The 26,457-nt window shown below is 36.9% G+C and overlaps 1 protein-coding gene across 5 annotated transcripts in view; it reads right to left on the bottom strand.

Moving 5' to 3' along the window:
- ATP8A1 (ATPase phospholipid transporting 8A1) overlaps positions 1 to 26,457 on the bottom strand; it is a 221,318-nt gene that overhangs the window by 161,078 nt on the left and 33,783 nt on the right. For 3 of the 5 annotated variants that reach the window (XM_070505963.1, XM_014857151.3, XM_070505961.1), the window contains exons 5-6: positions 22,082 to 22,127; positions 8,662 to 8,702 (exon numbers count right to left, since the gene is read on the bottom strand). In XM_070505963.1, coding sequence (XP_070362064.1) covers positions 8,662 to 8,693 — 32 coding nt within the window. In that variant the 5' untranslated portion in view covers positions 8,694 to 8,702; positions 22,082 to 22,127. Of the gene's footprint in view, positions 1 to 2,375; positions 2,450 to 8,661; positions 8,703 to 22,081; positions 22,128 to 26,457 lie in introns of all 5 variants that reach the window. The other 2 variants (XM_014857150.3, XM_070505962.1) reach the window with 1 other exon arrangement.

Raw genomic sequence — 26,457 nt, 5'->3', positions numbered from 1 at the left:
TCAAAAAGAAAATCAATGAGACACAGTAACTTTCAACTAGGTTTATGCTTTAATTTAGAATTGCCTCAAAGAAGATGCACTATTAGTAATTAATAATTGAAAAATATATGGAAATTAAAATATTATAAGCTGTTGTTTATGCTTACTACTAAATGGTGCTCACCTGCAGGTGAAAATCACCATGTCCTTATTTTGATAGTAGACAGGGTGGTATAATGAACATATTAGATTAGGAGTTAAGTACTCCAACCTCAAGCTAGTTATCAGCTAAAGTGAAATAGCTAAAAACAGGACAAAGTCAAAATTCTTCTTTCTGTTAAATGATGACAAAAACTTCTACGTACTTCTTAGGGCTAATGTACATTCAAAAGAGACAAGTAAATCAAAAACCTTTTGAGAAAAAACCAAAACAACTGAAAGGTAGTATTTTGCTACTTGGATAGAAATATCTGACAGTGAAAGCTTTATACTTTGAATCCTACTAAATAACAAAAAACAGTGAATCAGATAATCCTTGTAAAAATAATAATCTTTAGAGGATGTTAATCACCATGGATGCCATATTAAGATAGAGAAACTATTCTGATCTACCAATATTGGTAGCCACCAGTGAATGTTTTTAATGCTGAGATAATAAATCCTGTAAAATTCTCTGAAGTTTAAGAAACACAAGCATAGAGCTTACTGGGAGTTTCTGGGATTGGATAGAGGAGATGAAAAATATTTTGAAAACTTTCAACTTAGAATTAAGTATAAAGTCAGGGCAGTATAGTCAATTATATTCATCTTTTTGAGTATACAAAAAACATTGTAATTAATGCTTCAGCATATATAGTGCTCTCTATAAGTTACATCTCTATTATAAGTTTGATCAGGAAAACATCAGCACTCTTAAATTGCTGGAATGCTTTACTATCATTTTGAATTTCGTTATATGACATTCAGTTGGTCAATCATCCGTTACATTTATCAAACTTTTACTTAGTGCCATCAACGGCACTTTGTTCTGTTGGTTACGCATTCTTAAAACTTAAATGAAAGGTTATCTATTTAAACAAATAGGACAGTCAGGGAATATTAGAGTTTAATCATTTAATGCATCTTTCTCACTTCAAAAGATGTGAAACCAAGGCCTGAGAGGTTAAGTATTTTGTTCAAAATCACCAAACCAGGATAAGAACTCTGGTTTTCTGCTTTCTAAGCAGAGCTCTATCTGGTACCTGATGCTGCCCAGTACCTGAGATAATGACAGTAAGCCCACTGCTAAACTCATTCTCACATGGCCATGTGTGGACCATTACCTTTATTTGTTTTAGACACTTAGCCTGATAAAGCTATAAGCAAAGGAAACTAATAGCATAAAGACTGGTTTAAAAACCTATTAATTTTAATTTTCCTGAAATCAAAACCTATAGGTAAGTGGCACAAAAAGCTTCTGACTATAAAATATGGAAATATAACTACCTATAGTTACTTTAACTATACACTTACTTTTATAAATATTTAGATAACTCTTATTTGCTCAATTAAGTTTCACTAACTTGTCATAAGTCCAACCACTTTAAATAATGACCTGATTAAACAGATTTTGAAAAAAGGACACTGTCCATATTTACATGTAGATTTTACAAATAAAACTGTCCAAGGAAATGATGATAAACAACCTCTAAAACATTAAAAACATTCTTTCTTAATTTATAGTAGGACTAGTTTTATAGTTTTTAAACCTAAAACCATTTGAAAGTGACATTCTTTAAAGGGTAACAGTGCCATATGTTCTGAATACTAATTCATGACTATCTTAAATATGAGTAAAACAAAAATTATCTAAATCCAGTACCAGAAAGAACTTAAAGAGCAAAGTACTTTGATTTTTTTCTTGAAAGAGTATGGCATTTCAAAAGATATGATGAGAAAAAAGAAATCATTCATCCATTTTCTTGTACCAATGCACCATAAAGATCAAGAATCTTTGGAGGGATATACGAATGCCTCATAAAGGAATTTATCATGAACGAGGATTGCAAGACAAAATCAATAGAACCCAATCCATGTATTATATAAAATAAACAACAGGAAATCTCACAAGAGTTAGTGGTCCACACAAAAGGATCTGGACATATCCAGAGGGAGAGTAGACTCTTAATTGTAATTATACCTTTTTAATTATAAAGTATAGTACCTATCACTTATTCTATACGGCAAACATGAAAGAGTCCTTTAATTCCAATCAATTTTTTTAATGCTTAATTCAAAATTGTTAGAGAGGTTTAAAATTCTTCGTTTATTCCTTATTTCCTTGGAGAAATCATAAGGTCAATGCAGGGTAGAGAAACCATCCTCTACACTGTTTGAGCATCAGTAGGTATCTCTACCTTGATGAGAGAAGTACAGTGTCAGCAGGTATATACTCTTTGCCTTTTATTAAAACTATATCTCCAACATTTACCTGAAAGAAAACTAGGAATTGGTTAATTATCTGCATTGAAAGATAGTTACAAATAAACAACCCATTGTACTTAAGCATAGAATACAGTAAAAATTGTAATTGGCAAACAAAAACCACTTATCTTCACAAAATGGCATAAAATGATCTAGGAGTCAGGCCAAGCATGGGGCAATCCTTTAAAAAGTGAATGTTGTGTCTGTTTTATCAGCTGTATAACCTAATAAAATAAATCTATTCATTCTATTCACTTAATTGACATCTCAACTTCTCATATTCTCTCCCTTTGACATAAAAATAAAAAGGAAGAATTTATCAAATGAAATTTACCCAGTTTAAGGAAATCTCAATACAACTGGAAAAATTATCATCCATATGATCATTACTCCTTATGATGACCTTATGAAACAGGCGTTATAACTCATAATTTAGAGAGGAAGAAAATGAGGTTTAGGTTGTAAGTTATTTGCCCATGATCACAGTGAGAGAAAGAGCTTAGACTTTAAACCCACATCTGACTGTCTGCAAAGCCTGATTTTGCATAAGTAAATATAGTGAAACTGGCACTGTATTTTAAATTTTAAAAACCCAGCTTAATCTCTTTCTCATTTTACTACATGTTAGCATTTTTTTGTGAGCCTGGCTTGAAAACAAATCAAAGATATACTATGGTCAGAAACTGTTAGAAGTAATTTAAGGGATAGGTTTGTCACAGAGCTTTTGGCAAACATTACAACTCCAACTAAGTAACAACTTGGCTTGTTGACCAAACTACACTCATAGTCAACCCATTATATCATGAAATATTGCCCTCTCTTTTAGTAGCCTAATGAATCTAAAAATAAGTTTCAATACTTAATCAAGAGAAGAAAAGCTTTTTTCTTTTTGGCAAAGCCTTTTTGTTTTTTCCCCTCCCTACTTCCCCTTGAATCCTAAAATAACACTTTATTGGGGAGAGGAGAGAATGGTGTCCTCAGTGGGAATCACAATAAGAAATGATTGCAGACACAGCCCACAGTGGTCTACTTCATGCATCAGGGGAGGAGTAGGTTAGGGAAGATTGCAGGGTGTCTTCCCATCTGTGGTACGTGTGCTGGTTATCCAAGTAAGCAAGCTCTGGATGCCTTAATTCAAAAGAGATTTATTCCAGCTGAAATCTGGACCACCTGAAAATTGACAAATTGCTAGGGACCTTGAATCAAACAGCCCCTTCCCCCAAAAGGGCAAACTAGGGAAATAAAAAACAGCAAGTATAGGCATAAACTGGCTCTTAAAGTGTTGTGAAAGTACTCCGAGAGTACCCACTGAAAGCAAGGTAAAGAAATATAATTTCTTTGCATACAAGGCACTCGGAGAGAATGCTACCTTAGTTACCACTGAATTGTACTTTAATTGCCTCTTGTGTGCAAAAATTCTTTGACCACATGTTCTAATTGGAGGAACATCATGACAAAGCAGTTTTAGTCTCCCAAATACTGAAGGAAATATTTAGGGCTTTAGGCCACTACCTTGAGCTTTCTCAAGTCATTGACATTAGTAATTATAATTGAGTATTATGTAAAGCGTAAGCTTATCAAACTGACTTAAAATCTGTTTTTGTCCAATTGTAGGCCCCAGCATATTTATATTTTTACTAGGGAATTTTGGAGATAACAAATTTTTAGTCCAAAGAAATACATTTCATGGTGGAAACTTCATGCATTAAAGCAGCTGTATAGCGTGAGTTTTACACATGCAGACAGCCCACCACACCATCTTATCTACAAGCCAGAGGAATGTGTTGATTCTAAGATTCTTCACCTAAATTCTCCACCTGGAACTATCTCAAAAACCTTTGAACAGACTCAGCTGCATCTCAATTTGAAGAACCGGTCTTTGTGAGAAGACCAAAGAAGCCATCTGTTTACATTTCAAGAGTGGAAATGGAGTGCTTTGAATAGGGCTTTGTAATTGCAATACTTTCTTTAAAAACCAGATACTTGCAACTTAACGTTCAGCCAGAGTGAAAAGGCTTCAGGATAATAACTGGCAAGATGAACTGTTCATGTTTGAGAGGTGAAGTCTGCCCATCTATGAATGACTAGATGTACACTGTGTAAATTTGTAGGTCCTTTGAGAACCATTCAAAAGCAACCACAGTAGCCACATGTTTAGAAAGGCAGAGAAAGGAAAAACCCTGAACTAAAGCCCATTTGCACTAAGGTTTATCACATTACCTTGGCATGGGATCAGACTCTTGGTTTTGGTTTATTGATTTTATTTTTAATTGCACAGAATACTACATAAGCTAAAGAAAGAACGTGCCCCACAATCTGGCTAACCCAACAAGCAATGCTGCTTTCATGTCTATCCACTTAGTGTTCAATAAACCATTTTTACATAGCCGGCATCTTAGTGTACACGTCCTGTTCTTCTCATCTATAATTATATTTTATGACACAGGAACCCTCATACATCTTGCTTGCTGCTGTGAGCTCACTGCTTGGCACATAGGCTCAATAAATATTTGTTGAATGAACGGTATAAAATTTTTCTGTGTTGCCACAGCATTTGAAATTACAGCTTTTACTTGTCACAAAATATACCAGAGTGTAGAATGTCATTATTTATAAAGCCTTTCTCTACTGTTGGATATCCACATATTCTAACTTTTCACTGTTACAAATAATGCCACAGTAAACATTTTTATACATATACAAGGTTTTTCCTCACTTTATGATTATTTTCTTGGGATAAATTCCCCTAACCCCCTTTTTATGGTTGTCAGTATGAAGAACTGCTAATTCACCACAGTATATAAATGAAATACTTATAAAAATAAAAATTCTGAAGTATGAGTTTGTTTTTATTTATTGACTATGGTATTGGCTCAATACAAGGTTGACATAAGGGAAGCCATGTTGTAGAAAAGAAACCATACTGTAACTTTGAATGATTTCTGCCTAATTAACCCAGCTGGATATGCACTCTCCAGGAGATCCACCTGTTCTGTAGATTTTATGACCCCTGTTGTGCATGTACCTTCCAGCTGCGATAAGTTGATAACTTCATCCTTTCGAGTTCCTCAGGAATGTGATGACCCCCGAACAGAGTCTATGCTGATAGCCATCATCAACGAAAAACTGAAAGATCTAGTGTGGCGACTCCTGGGTCAACATTCCTAACTCCCTCCCCTATAACCCACTGGCCTATATAACTGCTTCAAGATTCTGTGTCCCCCTTAAGATGGTTCTTTTCGACATTAGTCAGCCATCTTCCCTCTTGCTAGCAAGCTGGAATAAAATGCTGTTTCTTTGCCACCATCTTGCCACTTGACGATTGGCTTTCACCTCACAGTGAGCAGATGGTGCCCGTTGTGTGGTAACAAATACCAAATGAGATCAATATTATTTATTATACTTTTATTATTGGGTTGAATACTACACTGAGTCTGATTGCTTATTATATTTCTTTTTGCCTACTGCCAGCTTTTATTTCCTTTTTATATAGGTGCAAATATTTTCCATATTCTGCCTTATTTGTGGTATTTTTTTTTTTTTCTGAGGAATATTAGCCCTGAGCTAACTGCTGCCAATCCTCCTCTTTTTGCTGAGGAAGACTGGCCCTGAGCTAACATCCGTGTCCATCTTCCTCTACTTTATATATGGGATGCCTACCATAGCTTGGCTTTTTGCCAAGTGGTGCCATGTCTGCACCCAGGATCCGAACCAGTGAACCCAAGGCCACCAAGAAGCGAAACGTGTGAACTTAACCGCTGTGCCACTGGGCCAGCCCCCGTGGCAGTTTTTTTTGTGTGTTAGTTTTAAATTTTATATAATCAAATTCCATAGATCTTGAGATCTTGCTATTCTCCAAATATTTATTAAAGTTTTTATTCTCTTTGTTTTTCAAAAGCAATGTTTTAAAATTTAACTCTTTTAGCCAGTTGGAATTTATTTCAGCATAGGCTGTGACTTAGATATAAACTGTTATTTCTTGAAACCAGTAATCTGTGATCCCAACATGATTTATTAAACAATCCTTTTATTGATGATTTTTGCCTCCTTCATCAAATATGAAATGGGCTTTATTTCAAGGCATTCTCTTCCATTCTATTCTACTCTATTTTACTCTATTCATCAATGTCTGTCTTTTTCTTTTGCAACAGATCCACACTACTTTAATAACTTTTGCTTTCCCCTTTACTTATAGTCAATCCTTCCACACTATTCTTTGTTTTATCCAAAATATTCTTTTATTTTCTCGTTTATTTTTGAAGTTAAGATGAATAATTTGGTCAACCCGAGGAAAAAATGATAATTTCTCTGGGATTATATTACACCAATACTTTGGAACAATTGATATTTTTAGTTTTTCTAGGAATATGACATATTTATACATTTATATGACTCTTTAATACCTAAAGTTTGATGTTTTCTTTACAAAGGTCATATACGTATTTTAACTTTATTTATAAGCATCTCACATGCCACTGGGAATGAGATCGCTTTTTCACTATATTTTTCTAACTTGGTAAGCCAACAAAAGAATACTGTTAATTTTTGAATATTTACCTGAATTCACCATTGAGCCAACTTTATTAGTTCTAATTAATTACCTAATTCTAATTATTAAGTAACAGCAGCTCATTTTGGTTGGATGACTTTTGGCAACAGTTTAAATTCTATCCCTCTGTATCTCAAGGTGGGATGCCCAGGTAAGGTGTGGCACTGACTGCCAAGACCACTGAAAATCCTATCATTATGGGTAATCGTGGGCTGGTATTTTGATTTTTTTGCCTGTGAAAAACTGAAAAAGTAAGTTACAATAATTCAGGTGGTTTAGCACAATCTTGAAAAAATGACAGTCTATTAGGAAAATAAGACATTTTAACAAGTTAATTTTAAAGTAGTAGATGGTTATCTCTTGATTTTACAACTGTTTATTTTCTGAACAAGAACTCTAGGTAAGAAGAGACTGGTCAATTTGTTAGGATATGCATTTATATTAACTACACTGACAACCCTAGTAAAGGAAATTTACTTATAACAAAATTCAGTTAATCCTCTTTGATTATATCCTGTCTTCTCTCTGAAATGTTCACATCCACAAGTGCCAGACAAGAGCATAAAAGAAACTTTTTTTGAAACAGTATTTTGAGCTTTTTCTTTTTTTTATCTTGCTCCTCTGCCACAGAGGTGACTATTACAGAAATAAGGAAAGCACAATCAAGGTATTTTCCTTTGTTACTTTTATGTCAAAGACCAAAGAGAGAGAGTGGTGAATTTTCAAATAATCTGGAAAAGGAGATGTCAATCTCTATGATTTAAAATCAACAAAAATGCAATTAATTCAGAAAGAATCTTATTCTCTGCAGGGATGCAAGAATGACTATGAGCATCCCAAGACAGAATCAAGGGCATGGTCTTTAACCTCCTGGGAAACACTGGAGTGCAAATAAACGGACTGTGGGCTACACCTCTGTTGTCCTAGCACTCTCAGAAACAAAGAACCCTGGGGAGAGTGGCCTCACCTCCAAAAGTTTTTTACCAAGTTACACAGGTTGTTCATTTGGGGATGACTAGAGGTTAAATGTTCTTCCAGAAGTAAGGGAGAACGAATAATAATTGCTTACCTTTTGAAACTGAGGTCTGAAAAGCCTATGAACACTTGGATAATACTTATTAACTTATGACTCAACTCACTAATTGCCATGTTAGAAGTCCTACGGGCAAAGTAACCTCTTGATGTTACAAACTGATCTCCAGCTCATTAGAAGATGACATTTAGTTAGTAAGACTTTTTTTTTCTTAAGGAATTAGCAGTGTGTAAACGATTAGTCACCATTTATGAATGTACAGTAAAATATACAAATGTGAAAAAACAGAACTCTAATTTTTATTTTTACTTGGACAGTAGATGATTAAAGCAAAAAATCACAACACAAAACAGTTCATGGTTAAATGAAATCTATGACAACAGTACTCAAAATATACTATGAAAGAAACAAAAAGTTCTAAATATTACTTTTCAAGATAATGGTCTTTCTAGCATGTTGCAGAAATAGTAAAGGAAAGTTTAACTGAAGACGCCATGTATATTTACAATTTTAATTACTAAATAGCTTTCAGATTAGTGGAGTTCTTGATATTTGCTTATATAATATACCAAAATTACATCTACTAGAGTATTCTATGCATTCCTTCACCTGGAACAAAATAAAAATCAATGCTTACCTTTTCCCAGTGAACAATTTCCCAAGCACCATTTCTCAACACTGGGAAGAGAAAAGGCGACATTTTTAAGATCATTTTTATTACTTATAAAAAGCCTATTTCTGATGAAATGATCATTTTAAAAGAACAGTTTAAATTCACTAGTAGCAATTTTTACTAATTATGACAGTAAAGATAAGAAAAATTATACAAAGAATTAGGAACAACCAATGTACATTTTAGATCCCACAATAAAACATTGCTAACAGAGAGCAATCCCATTGATGTTGCCAAGGGCTTTCTTCAGCACACAGAAGAATTATAGGATTCAGCTGGAGTAGAAAGCCATAAACAGGATGTGAAAAAGGGAGTGACAAGCTTAAAAAACATTTCAGAAGCCGTAACAGTAGCAATGTTCAAAAACAAACAAACAAAAACACAAGCACAGAAGGAATAGATTTTAAATTGGTTAGTAAAAATTTAACACAAAAACCAACAGACAATCTGCACCTTTGGCTTTATAATAATGCAAAAGTGCAAAAGTTTCCATATTTGGTTTACTAAGAAGAAATGAAAGAGGCTACTATTAATGTATGATAGAGGGGTTGATATTTCTTAGTGTTTCATTACTGCTTTGCAACAGTAAAGTTACTCAGTATACCTTTGTTTTTCCTATGTGTCTGTGGTGTAATATGGAAAATTCCAATAGACACTAAGAGATAAAACTAAAAACAGTAAAGAGAATAATGTGAGGTAGACAGCCCAGCTCCTAGTACGTAAAAAAAGGAGTAAGTTAAGGTCAGTCCCAACAGTAAATTCCATGAGGGAAAAGCTCATGTTTGCTTTGTTTAACACTAAATTCCCTGGAAACAGCACAGTACCTGGCACAAGTGCTACTCGATAAATATTTGCAGGATGGATAATTTACAGGTACAAAAACATTAGATCCAGTTTCTTTCGATATTAGAAGAGATGAAGCCTGAACCCTCTGCATCAAGTAAATCACAGCGCTAATAATCCCCCAATGAGCCCCTCTTTTGGTGGGGCTCACCAGTCTTGCACCATATTCATGGTTTCCTGCTGCTTTATTCCCAGACTGCTTCCCTTATTTGCGGCACCTGCCTGGCTCATGCTCATGAGATTTTTTGTTAATCAAGTTATAACTTCCAACAAAATGTACAGATCTTAAGTGCTCCACTCAATGAGTTTTGAAAATTATAAACACCTGTGAATCCACCACTCAGAACAAGATATAGAACTTCAGAAAGATCCCTCATGCCCTTCTACAATCCATCCCTCTGCCCCCCAGAGGCAAAAATAAATTAGTCACCATAGTCTTGCTTTCCATAAATATTGAGTCGTACACTATGAATGTATTTTTGTATTGAGCTTTCAATCAACATATCTGAGATTCTGTTTAAAAGACTTTTCTTTTCCCATTAAATTGACATGAGCTATGGTGGATCGATATCTGGACTCTATTTATTCCATTGATCAATTTGCATATCTTCACAAATACACACCATCTTGATTACTGTAACTTTATGGTAAGTCTTGAAATAAGGTAGGGTAAGTTCTCCCACTTCATTCTTTTTCAATATTGTTTTGGCTATTCTAAGTTCTTCGCATTTCCATATAAATTTTAGAATCTAATTGCCAATTCTTAAAAAAACCTCTTTGGTTTTTTATTTGGGCTCATGTCTTTTAATTCGTGGATAAGCTATATCCGTCCATTTACTTACATCTTCATTAATTTCTCTCAGATACGTTTTTGTAGTTTACAGTGTATGGGTCTTTCATTAGATTTATTTCTTGATATTTGATGAATTTTTTCTTATGTTTTAAATGGTATTTTTTACTCCATTTTCCAATTGATCACTAGTAGTATGCAGAAATGAATTAAACTTTTGTACAATGACCCTGTTATCCTGTAATTTTGTTAAATTCACTTATTAATTCGGGTAGAGATTTTTAGTTGTTTTTATAGCAATATTTTCTAAGAAACTTAATTTCTGTTTGTTAACAATGCTGCATTATGATTTGGGCCAGCTTTATTGTGCTCATATGCCTCATTGTTTATTTTTAAACTCCTCTGCTCTTATGCAAAAAGAAAAATCTTTGAAAATCAGGAATAATTTTTACTACTAAAAATGTCCTGTTGGTTTTATGCCCTAAGCATCTCAAATTCTGCCAGGTTTTATCTCCTCCACCATCACCAACACCCCTACTTCAAGCAATCATCATCTCTGTTGGGAGATGCATTAGAGGTCTGCATTAACCTCTCCACTAGTTTCCCACATTCACTCTTGATCTCTTTTAAATTTAGTTTCTACATTATAGCTATAATGACTACAGAGAATGATTTTACATATATGTACAATTATAGGTTATCATGTATCAATCCATATATCCTCACACACATACATTTACATACAAGATTAGGTCACTCCTGGATCAAAACTCTTCAACTGTCTTCCCTTGGTTCATAAAATAAGTCCCAACATCTGGAAGGCCTTTGATGAAGCAGCTCCTGCCTATTCTCCATCACCATCTCTTACCACTCCCTCTACCCGCTCCACACACTCTCCGTGGTGAAAGCAATATGCTCTGTCTTGCCTCAAATCCTTCACACGTTTTCATGACTGGAACACTCACTCCCTCCATCCTCACCTAGAAAACTTCCACATATCTTCTGGATCTTAGCTTTAACACTACTTTCTCTGGGGACATTTTTTTGACACCTATTCCTTTACCACTACCCTCAAGTCTAAATGAGCTTCCTGAACTTTTCCCTCAGTGTACTTATGACAGTTTCACCATGTATGTAGTTGAGAGAGGATTTATGTAAGAACTATCTCCTCCCCTAGACTGTAAGATTTGGGACAACAGGAACCTTCTCTACTCTGTTCACTGCTGTATTCCCAGTGTTATGATGCAGTGGCACAAAGGTGCTCAGTAAATCCTTGTTGGATGGAAAGCTGGATCCACTGATGTTCGTATATGTTTGAGACCATAGGAAGCCACGATAATAGTTACATGGATTTACTAAAGATACAGCCCTGTTCCCTAGTAGATCTCATGTTAAAAACAACATACACAAAGTGTTTAAAAAATAGCTACATAGCAAAAGACTTTGGCAGTTCCTCAAAAAGTTAGGCACAGAGCTACCATATAACCCAGATATCCCACACCTAAGTATATATCCAAGAGAACTGAAAACATATGTTCATGCAAAAACTTGTACACAAATGTTCATCACAGCATTATTCATAATAGCCAAAAAGTGTAAACAACTCAAGTGTCCATCAATTAATGAACAGTTAAACAAAATGGGGTATAGCCATACAATGGAATATTATTCAATCATAAAAGGGAATGAGATGCTGTTACATGCTACAACATGGGTGAATCTTGCAGACATGCTAAGTGAAAGAAGCCAGACACAAAAGGCCACATATTGTATGATCCCACTTATATAAAATGTCCAGAATAGATAAATCTGTAGAGATAGAATGTAGATTAGTGGTTGTCAGGGGCTCATGGAAGAAAGAAACAGGGATTGACTGCTTACACGTATGGGCTTTCTTTTTTGGGTGATGAAAACATTCTGGAATCAGATGGTGATGGGTGCATAACTTTGTGAATACACTAAAAAATACTGAAATGTATACTTGAAAATAATGATGTTATGGTATGTGAATTATAACTCAATAAAAACAGCTACATAAGAAGATGAAATGAGCTATTTAAACATTTGCTTAAAATAGACTTCTCAGTTTTATAAGTTACTAAAATTATTCCAGTGTGAGCAGTTGGAAATGGTTATGCAACCATTAGATGCACTAACAGAAGTGTCCTCTGATGTCAGCTCAGGGCCACCCCTTCCAGCTCTGTAATCTAAACTAGCTCTCTTTGAAATGCTGCCACTTCGCATATGTTTGTTAGTTCACATCTAAAAATAGCCACAAACCACTCTGCTGAGTTCCATTTAACAGAATGGAAGTGTCACAACAGGCTTCCCAAACTCAGCAGACCATGCCAGGAAGTCTTTGCTCCACTAAGAAGGGTGGACGCCTGTGGCACTTTCACGGAACCATGAAAAACAATCCTCCAAATCTGCTTCATTTCTCCATCTTCTGCACTCATTCATTTCCCCTCAACCTTGCTCCAATCACTTCTCTCTGCACATTCGAACCTACTGAGCTCCTTCGTCTAACTGATCTTTCTGCACTTCCCTCTCTCAATTAACCTGTCCCCCTTTCTCCTAGGGGATCTCTGCCTCCACCCAAACAGGACACCGTCCCACTCTCTTCTTCCTCACTCTCCATCCAAACATCTTCTCTCAGTTCATCATTGAAGAGATAAACTGGAAAGTGTGGCTTGCTGCAAAATTTTGCAAATCTAAGAAACTTTTAAACACATATTCAGTTGACAGTGTTTTCTGTCAAAATACAAAATCAATGTACATCTCTTACAAGCCAAAGAGAGGTATATATGGGAAAAGCTGGCATTCTCTCCTCATCTCATGCCACTTTCTCAAGGTAAGGAACACTAACCGATGCATCCTCACATACCTTTCTCTAGACAAACATGTAAATATACACTTTTGTTTTCTTTCCTTTTAAAAACTTATTTCTCTGCAAATTGGTTTTCCACTTAACATATCATAGATGCTTTCAGGACAAAGCATACAGACAACCTATTTTTTAAAAATAACCCATTGAATGGATGCATTCGTTACAATGCGTCAGATAACTGAATGAACTAATGAGAGTGCACAGGATATATTCACAAAAATCTTTAATCAAAGTAGAAGATATGATACAGCAGGAAAATAAAAGCCCAGGAAAGCATCAGGGGCCAGAGAAACTTCTAGGCACAGTTCCCCAAGGTCCCTTCCCATTCACTAGGACATGGACTTTGAACCTCCGTGGTATGTACGATAAATCTTAATTTCAGGGAAGTCTGGGAAAAAGTTTCCAAGGGGTCTTTTATACCCCCTTGTCAATCAGCCCAGCCAGACTGTGTAATAGGTTAAACGTGGTTAAGCCATCAACCTATAGACATCCTTAAACTAAGTAGAGAAGCTGGTCTTGGGTGCCTCCAGGAGAGTTTCAAACCTTATACAGTACACTATAAATCACCAGCTAATCCATCTTGTCCTTCTCTTGGCCAAGGTTCAGCATCACACTTCCATGTTTCCCAGAGTTAAGCATAGAGCAATTTCAGTCCAGCTTTGAAACAATTATTTTACACAGCAGCATATCATCATTTATTCTATTATCCTCCTCTCGATGGAAATTCTGACTTCCACCTCAAACAACACTGAAATATATTTACACGATGATTGTATTCTATAGGAGAGAATCCCAAAAGGAGCATTGCTGGCTCCAGGGTTCCTGCGTTTGTACTTTTATCAGATACAACCAGATTACTTCCCTAAGAATCTACTGCAATCCACTCTCACTAGCAATGTATGAAGTTCCACTGCCTATAAACCTAGACAAGTTACAAATTGTTCCGAATCACTTGAATTTTGTCAGTCTGATGGGTATTTGGTATTTATTATGAAGGCTACAGTGGCCTGGATTAATCAAAGTGTAAATTACCTTAGTGTCCTACACTGAGTTAGAATTTGAACTAAGTAGAGGATCATTTCTTTGAATGTACTGCACAACTTTGCTATGCAACAGATGGTCCAGGGACCTGTAGCATCAGCATCGTCTGGAGGCTTGTTAGAACTGAGACTATGTTCCTACCCCTTCCACCTCCCATTGCTTTTGTTCTTGAAATACAAAACCAGGACACAGAAATAAAGACTGGAAGTGCATAGCTTCTTCAAACTTGAGGCTAGACCCGTCTTAGCATACAGAGAATACAGCATTCTAGTGAAGTTAAAAATCAGCTCACAACATATAAAAGGTGTGTATACAGATCAAGGCTTGAATACTGGCCAAGGATAAAACGTCAATCACATAATTCATGCTTGTCTTTACTTTGGAACTGGTTCCTAAACATTCAACTGTACAACAATTAAAATGAACAATATCACATATATTAAGCTGGTGACTAAAATAGCAACCTAGTTATTTTTAATCACTGACCTCCTCTGACCCAGCTCCAACCAGGTTTAAATGAAGCACAAAATGATGCTGAGTCTTTTGCTAAGCTTTTAGCTTTCTTGGGCCAAAAGTACACCTACTTTACACTTCTAGAGTATAAGAGTTCAAGAAGGTGAGCCGTGGAGGAGACGATTAGTGATGCCTGGTGACGGAGAGGGAGAGCAAGCTATCACAGGATTAGGAGCAGGACCTGTCTGATGGTGCTTTGACAGCTCATTCTTTTAAATGCAAGCTTCCGCAGCTCTCCACAGTTCCAGACAAACACACCTGCTATGGTTTCCATATGGGCTAATTAGTCTGACAGTATGCATGGGAGAGCTCCCTTTAAACAAATGTAACCTGTTTTTATTTATCAGGATACTACTTAACAGCTTTTTGTAATAGATTTCTTTTTTGAAATAAAAACATTCTGTTAGAGTCCCTTAGAAATTCCCTAATCAACGGCCCTGGAGAAACCAGCAGTCTCTCGGGACTCAAACGTTGCAGAGGTACAGGTGCTCACGTAGCATCTAACACCAGCTTCTCTGAGAGAAGCTCTCACCACTGCAATCAAAATGGTCCACCACTGGGGTCATTACCGAAAAAGTCAATGGGGTGCCATTTCTAGGCAATCAACCCACTTCTTGAAGTGGGTAACAAGAGGCAAGTTATCCAAAAGGACAATGGGCACTACCGATGTCACAGAGGACAGAGAAACCACAGAGAAGGTAGTATGCTCCACTTCCTATCTGAGAGTAAACACTGAAGAGGAACTTCAGCACATCGAGAAAGATAAGATGGCAGCTGAGACTATGGTTTTGAACTGGGCAAAGAAGGAAAACCAACATACCCACATTAAAGCATCAATTCATTCACTATGTAGATCTTTACTTCCAAAGACAATTTTAAGGCAAAAACCTCTTGGCACAAAGTGACGTTGCACAAGTCTCCTGCATGAAGTTGCCTATAAAGGTCAAGTCAAACAATGACCTGCTTGGAGTCCACTGACACAAAGGATAAAGGGAACTTCACAAATTCCACTGTCCATATTTTGTATGTAGATTTTCAATTAGTTGATACTACTTGTATCAACTCACTTATAAAACTTTTAACAATGATCCTCACCAGCAGCATCAGTATCACTGAGGATTTCTTAAGAATGAAATCTGGGGCCCCATGCGAGGCCTACAGAAAATCCAGGGGTGAGAACTAGTGACATAAAAAACAATGCAGGTGAGAGGACGTGATCAGAGCACAAGCATCGGCAATCCCCTTTTCTCAAAATGTTTTCCTTCAGTCCTGCTCACAGAGGCATGACTCACTTGCTCTTTCCTTTACTTGAAAGAAAAATCTCCCTCGCCAATCAATCACTCCACCATTCCTTGCAGTTGGGCTTCAGTTCTCACAGCTCCACAGCAGCTCTCCAGTTTAGACCTGGAACTCCAGTTAAGAACTGTGACTTCTTCAACGCTGACTGAGTGGGTGTTGCAGCCCTGGCCCTCTTTTAATTTAGCAGCATTTGGTGTTTGATAGGGTTTCCTCTCCTTTGCCAAGTCCAGGTGAATCTACCCACTGTGTATTTTCCTCTGCCTTCTCATCGTCATCACCCTAGTCCTCCTCCCTAATTCATCAAAAGTCAATCTCTCTGTGCCTCACCTCACCCCCTCCTCATGCAGCTGTCAAATTCTTCTTTTAAAATTACAACCGGGAACCTAGCCATCCTCTTCAGAAATTCTCTCCAAGTCCTACATCCTGATTTTCAAAAGCCTCCAAAATACGACCCTAAGTTGCCTTTCCATCCTGACAGGCATCCTAATGCTCTAGCCAAAACAGACTATTTGCTATTCCCAGAATATATCTCACGCTTCCCCCTTCTTCCTGGATCACTCACTGCTACCACTCTGATAACTCTGCTTACTGCAAGGCCACTTGTCCTTCATGAACCTTGCAAATGAATTTCTGAATCCCCCCCTCTCTCATTTAGCCCTTATTAGTTCTTCTGTCTTGTATTATAATATCAGTGGGCATCTAATCTTCCCCACCAGACTCTAATTTCCTGCAGGGCAAGAATGAAGACTCGTTTCTTTGCGTTTTCTGCACTGGGTCTCACACAAGGGAGACGTTAAGACTTACTGAAGTGAAATAAATGTTCTAACTTTGAGTCACACCTGTTTTTCCTCTCTCACTTTATGTCCCTGAATTTCCTCAGTGGGTTTTGCTCCTGGGTGTGCAGCTTTTATTTATAGGCAAATGAAAGACAATCCGGGGTTGTATTTCCCCACAAACAAATGCCTCCTCTCCATCCAGAGCTGCTGTTGAAAATATCTAACCAGTTCAATTTATATAACCCTAAAATCTTTGTGATAATTTGAAAATACTTACAATCTTACAGGTGTCTGAAAATATTTAGGCCATATATGTGCTCAATTTTTAAGATCATGGAAACAATACGTTCTAAGAACTATTTACAGGTAAGTTGATGTACATGGTGGCAGAGTATATGTTCTGTCCCACTGAATGGATCAGATGTGGGGATACCTCCAGGAAGACAAAAAGGCAGCACACCGGCTTTTTCAATAAGCCAGGAAAGTGGCGCTATTTTAAGTTTCTTAGCATAATACCAAGTCTCCTTCATACAGCACCGAAATGAAATGAACCAGATGGACTCAGCCCTGTTAGTAGGTCATTTCAGGCTTAACAACCTAAAATATATTCAACTCTCACCAACTCAACTCCTTTTTCACAAAGGACTTTAAAGGTGAAATGGTTTCCAGTGGGAGATAAGCAACTATGTGCCCTGCAAGGAAGAGGCCTTGTTAGTGCCTATCAATCACTATCAACTCAATTCTCTTTCAGCAAAGGCTGATGTAGCTCCAGGGAAAGAAGACATAGGTGGACACAAGATCTATTATTTTTAGCTATGTGCCTTGTCTAAAAGAATTTCATGTTGTTCTTTCCTAAAATAAAACAAAGTAAAATTGCATTATTTATTTATTTAGAATATACTTTTTTTAATGCTTTTTTTGGTGAGGAAGATTGGCCCTGAGCTAATATTTTGTTGCCAATCTTCCTCTTTTTTTTTTCCCTCCCCAAAGCCCAAGTACCTAATTGTATATCCTTGTTGCAAGTCATTCTAGTTCCTCCATGTGGGATGCTGCCACACCATGGCTTGATGAGCAGTGCTAGGTCCATGCCCAGGATGCAAAGTGGCAAACCCCGGGCTGCTGAAGCACAGCACATGAACTTCACCACTCGGCCACAGGGCCGGCCCCACAAAGTTGCTTTATTAAACAAAGACTTATTCTAATCTACTGCCTACTATATGATAAAACAAGGTATTAAACAATCTAACTGTAGTAATGGTGACCCTCATTCAAATACAGCATCAAATCAGGTGATCAGTGGGCTGCCTGATGCCACAGGTATCTCCATACATTCTCACCTGAAATGTGTACACACCACCATTCAGGGACTATATCCAAACCTGAGATTTTTAAAAAGCAAATCTATTCTATTAGGAGGTATTTTTAACTTTCTCAAATATCCTTCTTCATCTACACCTGAACCCCATCCTTTCCCAGGCCTCAGTATTGTGATTTTATGTGAAACTGTCATTCCACTTGAAACATTGGCATGCTGGCCATAAGAGCGTTTCACAAACACATGAAAGCATATTTTTACAATTTAAAAGAGAACTAGCTTACCCACCACCATAAATTCACATGGGGATTGGCTTCAATTTACATATTATAATGACAATTACAAATTTATAATTTACAACTTCCTGCAGAGCTAAATTTGGCAAAACCACCCATTTTAGGGAAAATAATGAGAGACTGCCTCCAGTGTGTGTGTAGAACCTGGAGGAAGTTATGTCAAGCACTGTGAGTTTAAATATTGGGGTCAGAAACAGAGAAAATGAAGGTATATCTAGACGCGAGGAAAATTAGGGCATTCTGAATATGGCGGTGCTCTGGCGCCTTGTGTAACGGAAGTGATAAGCGGACATAGTACTGTGTTCACAGCGGGCAAAGCAGGGTAAAGCAATGATACGATGACTTTGACAGAGAAGGTAAAGAGGTGGCAAGACTTCCACCACTTTAATATTTTATCAATGTCTGCAAAAACGGTTGGGGACGCTGTTATGAAAATATTGCTTTTCATCTTGCTCACACCCCAGATAATAAATTTTCAGGAAGGCTCCTTTCATTTCTAGTCTCCTTTTCCTTCATTATCTGTACTCAAGTTTCTATATGGAGAGTGGTTCATTCATCATTCATTTGCCATGCACGTACAGAGCACCTGCTAAGGACAGGCCCCCGGCTAGGAGCCATGGAGACCTCAGAGATGAGTAAGAGCGCAGACCTGCCCTCTGAAGTGTTCCCATCTAGTACACATAACCATCACACAAGAGAAATACAGGAGCAAAGAGAAGCAGTCACAATTCACTCGGAGGAGCGGACCACAGAACTCATCGAGATTCATTCTCTCTGAACTTCTGAGCATCAATTTACTCTGCCCTCCCTGGACAACTAGGCCCTCAGAGAATAATACACAAATTCGCATTTGCCAGCTCACGGAACCATCAACCTAACAACTTATACATCTCCAGGACAAGAAATGGCTTGTATCCAAAAGTGTTGATGATAGGCTCAAAATGTAAAGTTTATGAAGTCCTGAGTTAGGTCCAAAATTCATAATTTAATCTCTGATTGAGTTCATTAGTGGGTGAAAATGAGGCATGAGACAGGCACTAGTCTACAGTTAAATGGCTGAAAATGTTGTAAATAAAAATATGGATTTATATTTCTGAAGTTGCCAGGGAATGACAGACAAAAAAATCACTCTAGTGCCTCAGTGCAAAATAAGGAGAGAAAATATTCATTTCTCTAAGAATACAGAAGGATTAATATTTAAATCTGAGGGAAAGGTGTCCTCTTACATATTACATGGTCTTGGTAAACATTTAGAAAGTAAAAATTTAAGTTAAATACTTCAAATGTCTGTCAAAAATTAATTATCTGACACAAATACCCCCCCTTCCTACTCCTACATCCATTCCTGCCTCAACGCAGGAAAGCAAATTGAATCTCATTCTTGTCTAATGACAACAGATGGCTTTCACATTAAGCAATTTGAGTTATCTGACAGCAAAAAGTGTCCTACTCAAACACTTCTGTTATCTCCTATCAACCGCAAAACCAAGAAAATGACCCATACTCAAACCAGGCAAAGAAAAAAAGAGATACTGTTGTCTTAGAAAAGAATTTCAAGTATCAAACTAAAAGCCATAATTTCTTGGATATGGGATTCCCAAGTATTCTGCTGATTTAAAATGGCTTTTATAGCTGGTAAGTCCTAATACTTTCCTTTTGACACAAGTTTTATGTAGAAGCCTTCCCTCTCACTCGCCTGTTCTTCATTTTCAGCCATAGAGCGAATCCTGCCAATCTACGATGAACTGATAACCCAAGAATGATAACCAAGAAGGAATATTTTCTCTGAATAGTAGACAAAAGGGAGTATTTCTGGAAGTAGGTAAATCCCTGGAAAATCAGAGAAGCCATCAGTATAAGGTGTGGTAATCTAAAATCATCATAGCTATGACGGCTATTCTTAACTGTACAGCGTTGACTTCTTGGGCCAAGGATTGAAAATAACTGCTAGTCTCTGAAGATAGGAGTCTTCTGCTACAAGAAACATTATGTATTAGAAAAACAGTTACATATTCTTGGTTCAAAAGCTGTTACTGAATATTCTGAGCAACATGGCAAGAAATGCAAAAACTGCGTATCGCCAAAAATAACAGCACCAGAAACATCTGGGTTTTTTCTCTTTCAATTCCTATGGTTGTCCTTTCCCACCTAAACTCCTGGAGTAGCTTTGTGCCAGTATTCTAACAGCCCCTACTCTATTTCAGTTAGCTCTCCATCTTTAACCTGCATGTTCATCCTGTCTCTTTTGGCTCGTAAACCTTCAACAGCTACTCAGTATACACAAGAAAAGTTGGAATCTCCTTGGCCTGCCATTCAAGGTCTTGTAAAATTTGACTCTGGCCTACCTTTTAAATTATGTGTTTGCTTCCCTTTGATATGAATCTCCTTTCTCCATCTGGTACTCTCGTAATGGTTCATCAAAGCAATTCAACATCATCTTCATCTCTGTTCAGGATAACTTCCTTTCCCCCTTTCTCACTCAACCCACACGTAATGTCTGCCCTAGGTGACTTTGCTCATCCAAAGGTTTCTTAAATTCAAGATCTAGCTCCAGTTACCCCAGAATTTTCTCTCCTTCTTTTGAATTCATATAGCATTTGACGTAGGAACCATTATAAAATCTAGGGAGACATTGAGATCATGTAATACAAACCCTTCATTTTCCACACAAAATCATTTCTTACCTTTTGCTTTTATATGGTTCCCAAATTATACTTTTTCATATGTCCCATAATAAATAATATAATCCCAGTAAATATTCTATTAATTTACCAGGTGATACTTTAATAAATATACCTTTTTCAGTGTATCAAAAATCAACAGATAATCCCTTTGATGGAAGATGGTGAGAAGCAGAGCATTTTGACAGCATCCGATAAAAATCACAGCAATATAAAACTACTATTTTTAATTACCAGCTAATTTTGGCAGACATGGCTGATCCTCCTCACACCAGAGAACTTCAGAGAGAGATGAGATTCTCAGAAGGGGAGAGCTCAGGGATGGGATAAGAAGTCTCTTTCACATGTTGCTGGGTATTTTTCAAAAATCTGAGCACATGATGATCTATTTTCTCATGTTGAAGGTCATTTTGGTTTTGGCTGTGTCAAAATGAAACCCACAACAAAACAGCCATGGCAAAATGCCGTGTACTTTCCAGAAGCTTGCTTGGTTTTAACAATTTTATTTATTTCTGGAGTAACTATCACCTGCAAGCACAGCATAACTCAAAGTGCTTCCAGTATGCCTTTTACCCAAGCAACATCACATCTGATTCTCCATAAACATTTTCTAGAATAACATCTATAGATCACAAACAAAATAAAGACATTTTGCAGCATTTGATGCTGTCAAAACAACTGCAAATTTTATGGACAGTACTTGAGAGCACATTGTTATAGGCACTTATATATATTAAAAATGCTACCTTTCAAAAATATTACAATCACTCTAATGTGAATTTAAGTGTCATGCTAATAAATGCTACAAACCAAGAATTTACCCTGGAAAAAAACTTAAGAGATACACAGAATTCCCAATTGAATTACATTTAATTGCAGTGATTTGTATATATTATTATAAGTGTATTTGACAGACAAGAGAAATAAAATGTGAAATTCCTACCTTGTGTCTGTTTCCTGTTCACTGCATTATCAGCTTTATGTCGTTTCTAAAGTTTAAAAGCAAAACAAAAAGTTTGAAAAAGTGAATGAGATTAATAAAACAAAACAGCACCTATAACAAAAGAGATTTCTTTTAACTTTTCTTAAGACTTTTATCCCTTCACACCCATAATCAACATTCTAAGTATGCCAGGAGTGGGGTGATGGAAGGGCTCAGCAGGTACTCAGGAATTTTGAAATTGAAAGCAATCCACATTATCTTTATACAGTCTCTCTCTTCTGGGAGCACAAGTGTGTGGTCCTCAGAAGGATTTTACACTAACATATAGGTAAGATTAAAATTTTAATGTACTAGAAAAGTTTGAGCTGAAAGGCTGATTTAGTCTTTTGCTTAAATAACTCACTTAAAAAAGATGATCACCCAAGAGAATTATCTATAATAACTACCATTTAATAATGATATGGAAATATTCCAACTTGGGAAATTCATTACCTAATTAAGCTTAATACATCCTCTATAATTTAATGCTGTGCTGTCTGTCAATGACTAGAAGCAAATACATCTATCATCTACATAAAGTCTTTTCTACCTACTGCTCCTCAGCAGTTGCCCTCCCCCAAAATCACAAGCCACTAAATCACACGATCCTATTCTCTTTCTTCCCAAAAGCACCAATAAAAATTAAGTGGTAAAAAGGTGATTTAGTCTAAGTGTAGGTGGGTGAGTTTGAAGAGTTACATAAACCAAGGTTTTATAGCAGTAAGAAAAAGAAACCAAAGGTCAGAGGAAAGGTGAGAATTTGAGTGCCCCAGGGAAACTATCTCTTCTCTATGGTTCCATGAGAGGTTTTCCATGGTTTCTGTCTGAACATCAAGGACAACATATTAGGCTCCACTGACGCTGAAGAAAAATGTTGAGTAAAACTAACTCTGTGCTCAAAGAATCTATCACATAAAGCCCAAGGTCAGATTTAGCTGCACATACCTGACTATAAGGTGGGTTGGAACCAACTTAAAACAAATGAGTTCCTAAGTTTTCCATTTGAGAAGATACATGGCTTTTAGAATTACAGTGCACATATGAAAACACTCTCCAAGAGAAAAGCCTGGAGTTGCGGATTAGCACTCCTCCAAGACACAGCAATACTCAGGAGGAGCAGAATAATAGCTGGCAGTGTGGACCCAGTCCCTCCAACAATCAACCACTGAGCTGCACAGAATGCACACAGAGCGTTCAACATGCCTCTGTGGAAGGCTGGCTGAAAACAATGCTTGCCACATCCATAGGCAGGAACACACTACAATTCTTTCTCAGAAGAAAACACTCGCTAAAAGAAGTGTAAGAATGTAGACTTTTAACAGGAAATTATTGCTTCCAAAAGTACGAACATGATTTGCCAGCAAATATTCTTAAATGAATTTTTAAAGTTCTGTTAAATTTGTAGCATCAGGGGGCCATCCCCGTGGCCGAGTGGTTAAGTTCATGTGCTCCGCTGTAGGCGGCCCAGTATTTCGTCGGTTCGAATCCTGGGCACGGACATGGCACCACTCATCAAGCCATGCTGAAGCGGCATCCCACATGCCACAACTAGAAGGACCTACAACTAAGAATATACAACTATCTACCAGGGGGCTTTGGGGAGAAAAAGGAAAAAAATTTTAAAAAATCTTAAAAAAAAAATTTGTAGCATCAGTGAAGAATATTTTCTATTTGAGAAAACTCTAAAATACATTCTCATTTTTGTGAATAAATATCTTAAGAAAACGAAAAGTAAACCAAAATAAATTTTAGTCCAAAATAATGGTCCAAGGTAAAATTAGATATGGGAAGTAGGTGCAAATATTTCCAAAACAGTGCACACTTATAACAGACTTCTAACTGAAGGAGACAAATAAAAGCTAATTAATGAAACATTCCACTTCAAACAGGAAATTTAATCTTAGTGAAACCTAAGGAGATCCTGAACATTACTTTCCATTTACAGAGAATTCTTGTACAGGAGCATCTTTTTCCTCAGCCTTCCTACTGCAGAATAAATTAGGTTACTTGTCAAGAAACAATTGTGTTGAATATACCTAAGGATCTACCCAGTTAGGCAGGTTCTAACGCTATGACTACAAAAAGCATCTGTGAATCCTAAAGAGATCATTATTCCTTCAGAAACTAATAGTTCAGAAAAAATTAATATAGTTACTCTCTGAGTTCAAATACCCCTACTGTCCTGTAATCAGAATTCATTTAATATCACTGAGAGCTAGTGAATTATTTAATATTATCAATATTTAATTGGCAGTGTACCAGTAAACTAGACCGTATAAATAGTGCCATGAACTTTAGGACACTTAAGTATGCAATGTTGACCACTCCCTCCTTCTGGGAACTCCTCCTCCCTAGGCATTTCTTATCACATCCTTGCCCAGGAACTCCACCTCTATCTTGGCTCATTCTTCTTTGTCTCCTCACTTGTTATTCAGTGATGGAATTCCTCAAGGCTTACTCCCTGGCACACTTCGCTTCTGACTCTACGCCCTCTTCCTAGCTCAACTCATTCATACCTGCAGTTTCAATTACAACCAACATACAAATATATACCAGCCAAGACTCTCATCTGAGCTACAGACAGTTATATCTGGTTGCCTCCTTGACGTCTCCCTCTGGTAGTCTCAAAGGCATCTCAAACTACATCTAAAAGGCAACCTATGACTTTAACTCCCAAGACTTGGTCCTTCTTTCAGACATGGAAACATATACCATCCACTAGCACAAACTAAGAATCTGATAGTCATCCTTACATCATCTTCTCCCTCTCACGCAATCCATTTCTTCAATTCAATAAATGTTTACTAAACACTAAGTGCCAGGCCCTATTACTATTGCTAAGGATACACAATGAACAAGAGACAAAAACTCTTGCTCTCCTGGAGCTTACATTCCAGTGGTTGGAGACAGAATATGAACAAAATAAGTAAGGTATGTAGCATGTTGGATGGTGTCAGTCTCATCAACTTTACTCCTGAATATACATTGAATTCATTTTTTCCATATTTGTTTATCTCTACAATACCACTTAGTCTAAGTTCATTTTTTCATATCAACTACTACAATATTCCTCTAATGAGTCCACGCAAGTCCTCTCTCTTTTACTTCCGATCCATTTTCTATATTTTAGTTACAAGGATCTTTGGATGATGACAATACAGTTAACATTTACTCATCACTTACTATACACTAGGCATTGTTCTAAGGACTTCAGTGCATCACTTAATTCTCATAATAGCTCGTGTGGTTGCTTAATATCTGTCCCCTCTACCGGACTGCAAGCTCCATCATGGCTACTTTTTCTCACTAGCATATTCCCAGTATTTGGTCTCTGAACACTGTAGACTTTAAAAGGATTCGTTTTATAATGACTAAAGTTTATCAGTGTTTAAGTTAACAAGTGTATAGCAAAGAAGGCGTGTTTTTAGTGGTGAACATTATCAATTGAACAAAGAACCCTGACTCTTACCATAAGAATTGGCATTTGACAAGATGCACCTTTTTAAAAAAACAAAACAAAGCGTTCTCCATCAATTTTACAGTAGTTTCAAGTAAGTATATTTATTATTTGTTAGTTACACATAAAAATAGGAACTCATATTATGTTAAGCTGTCCAAAGCATCATGAATTAAAATGCACTGAGTGGGTAAGTCTTAGGTATCTCACCCTAAGGTAATTCTTACCGTTTTATTGTAAAATTTTAAAAAATGTTTAATAGAACATACAGGATGGCTTACTAGAATGTAAGCTCTGTTTTATTCACTGAAGTGAGAGTGACAGACATTGCTCTTCACCAACATCTGGTTCTCCTCTATTTCCACGGACATGGAGATTACATCTCCCTTTTGTCACGTCACTAGTTCTAATATTAGGGTGTAAGCAGATGTGATATGGGCAATTGCTGGACCAAAATGAAGAAACGAGACCATCATTCTTTCTCCTTCTCTGGTTTAGTGACTACGAACATTACATACAGCAGAGCCTTGACTCAGCTGCATCCCTGAGTGACTACACAAACAACGGAGTCTCCTATCCTCCCTCCTCCCAGAAAAAAGCCTGCAGTGCCTTTCAGTATGTGAAAAATAAACTTATCTCTAAGCCACAGACATTTGGGATGTGATTATTATCGTAGCAAAAGTTTAACATACTCTAATACACATCCTAATGAATGCCTGGTATCTAAGAACTGCTTCATTTTTTTTCTTTAAAGAATTTATTTTTTTCCTTTTTCTCCCCAAAGCCCCCCGGTACATAGTTGTATATTCTTCATTGTGGGTCCTTCTAGTTGTGGCATGTGGGACGCCGCCCCAGCGTGGTTTGATGAGCGGTGCCATGT

Source organism: Equus asinus, chromosome 3, assembly GCF_041296235.1.
Source record: "Equus asinus isolate D_3611 breed Donkey chromosome 3, EquAss-T2T_v2, whole genome shotgun sequence".
NCBI lineage: Eukaryota > Metazoa > Chordata > Mammalia > Perissodactyla > Equidae > Equus > Equus asinus.
The sequence above is the reverse complement of the archived record's forward strand: the minus strand, read 5'-3'. Positions and strand labels throughout refer to the sequence as shown.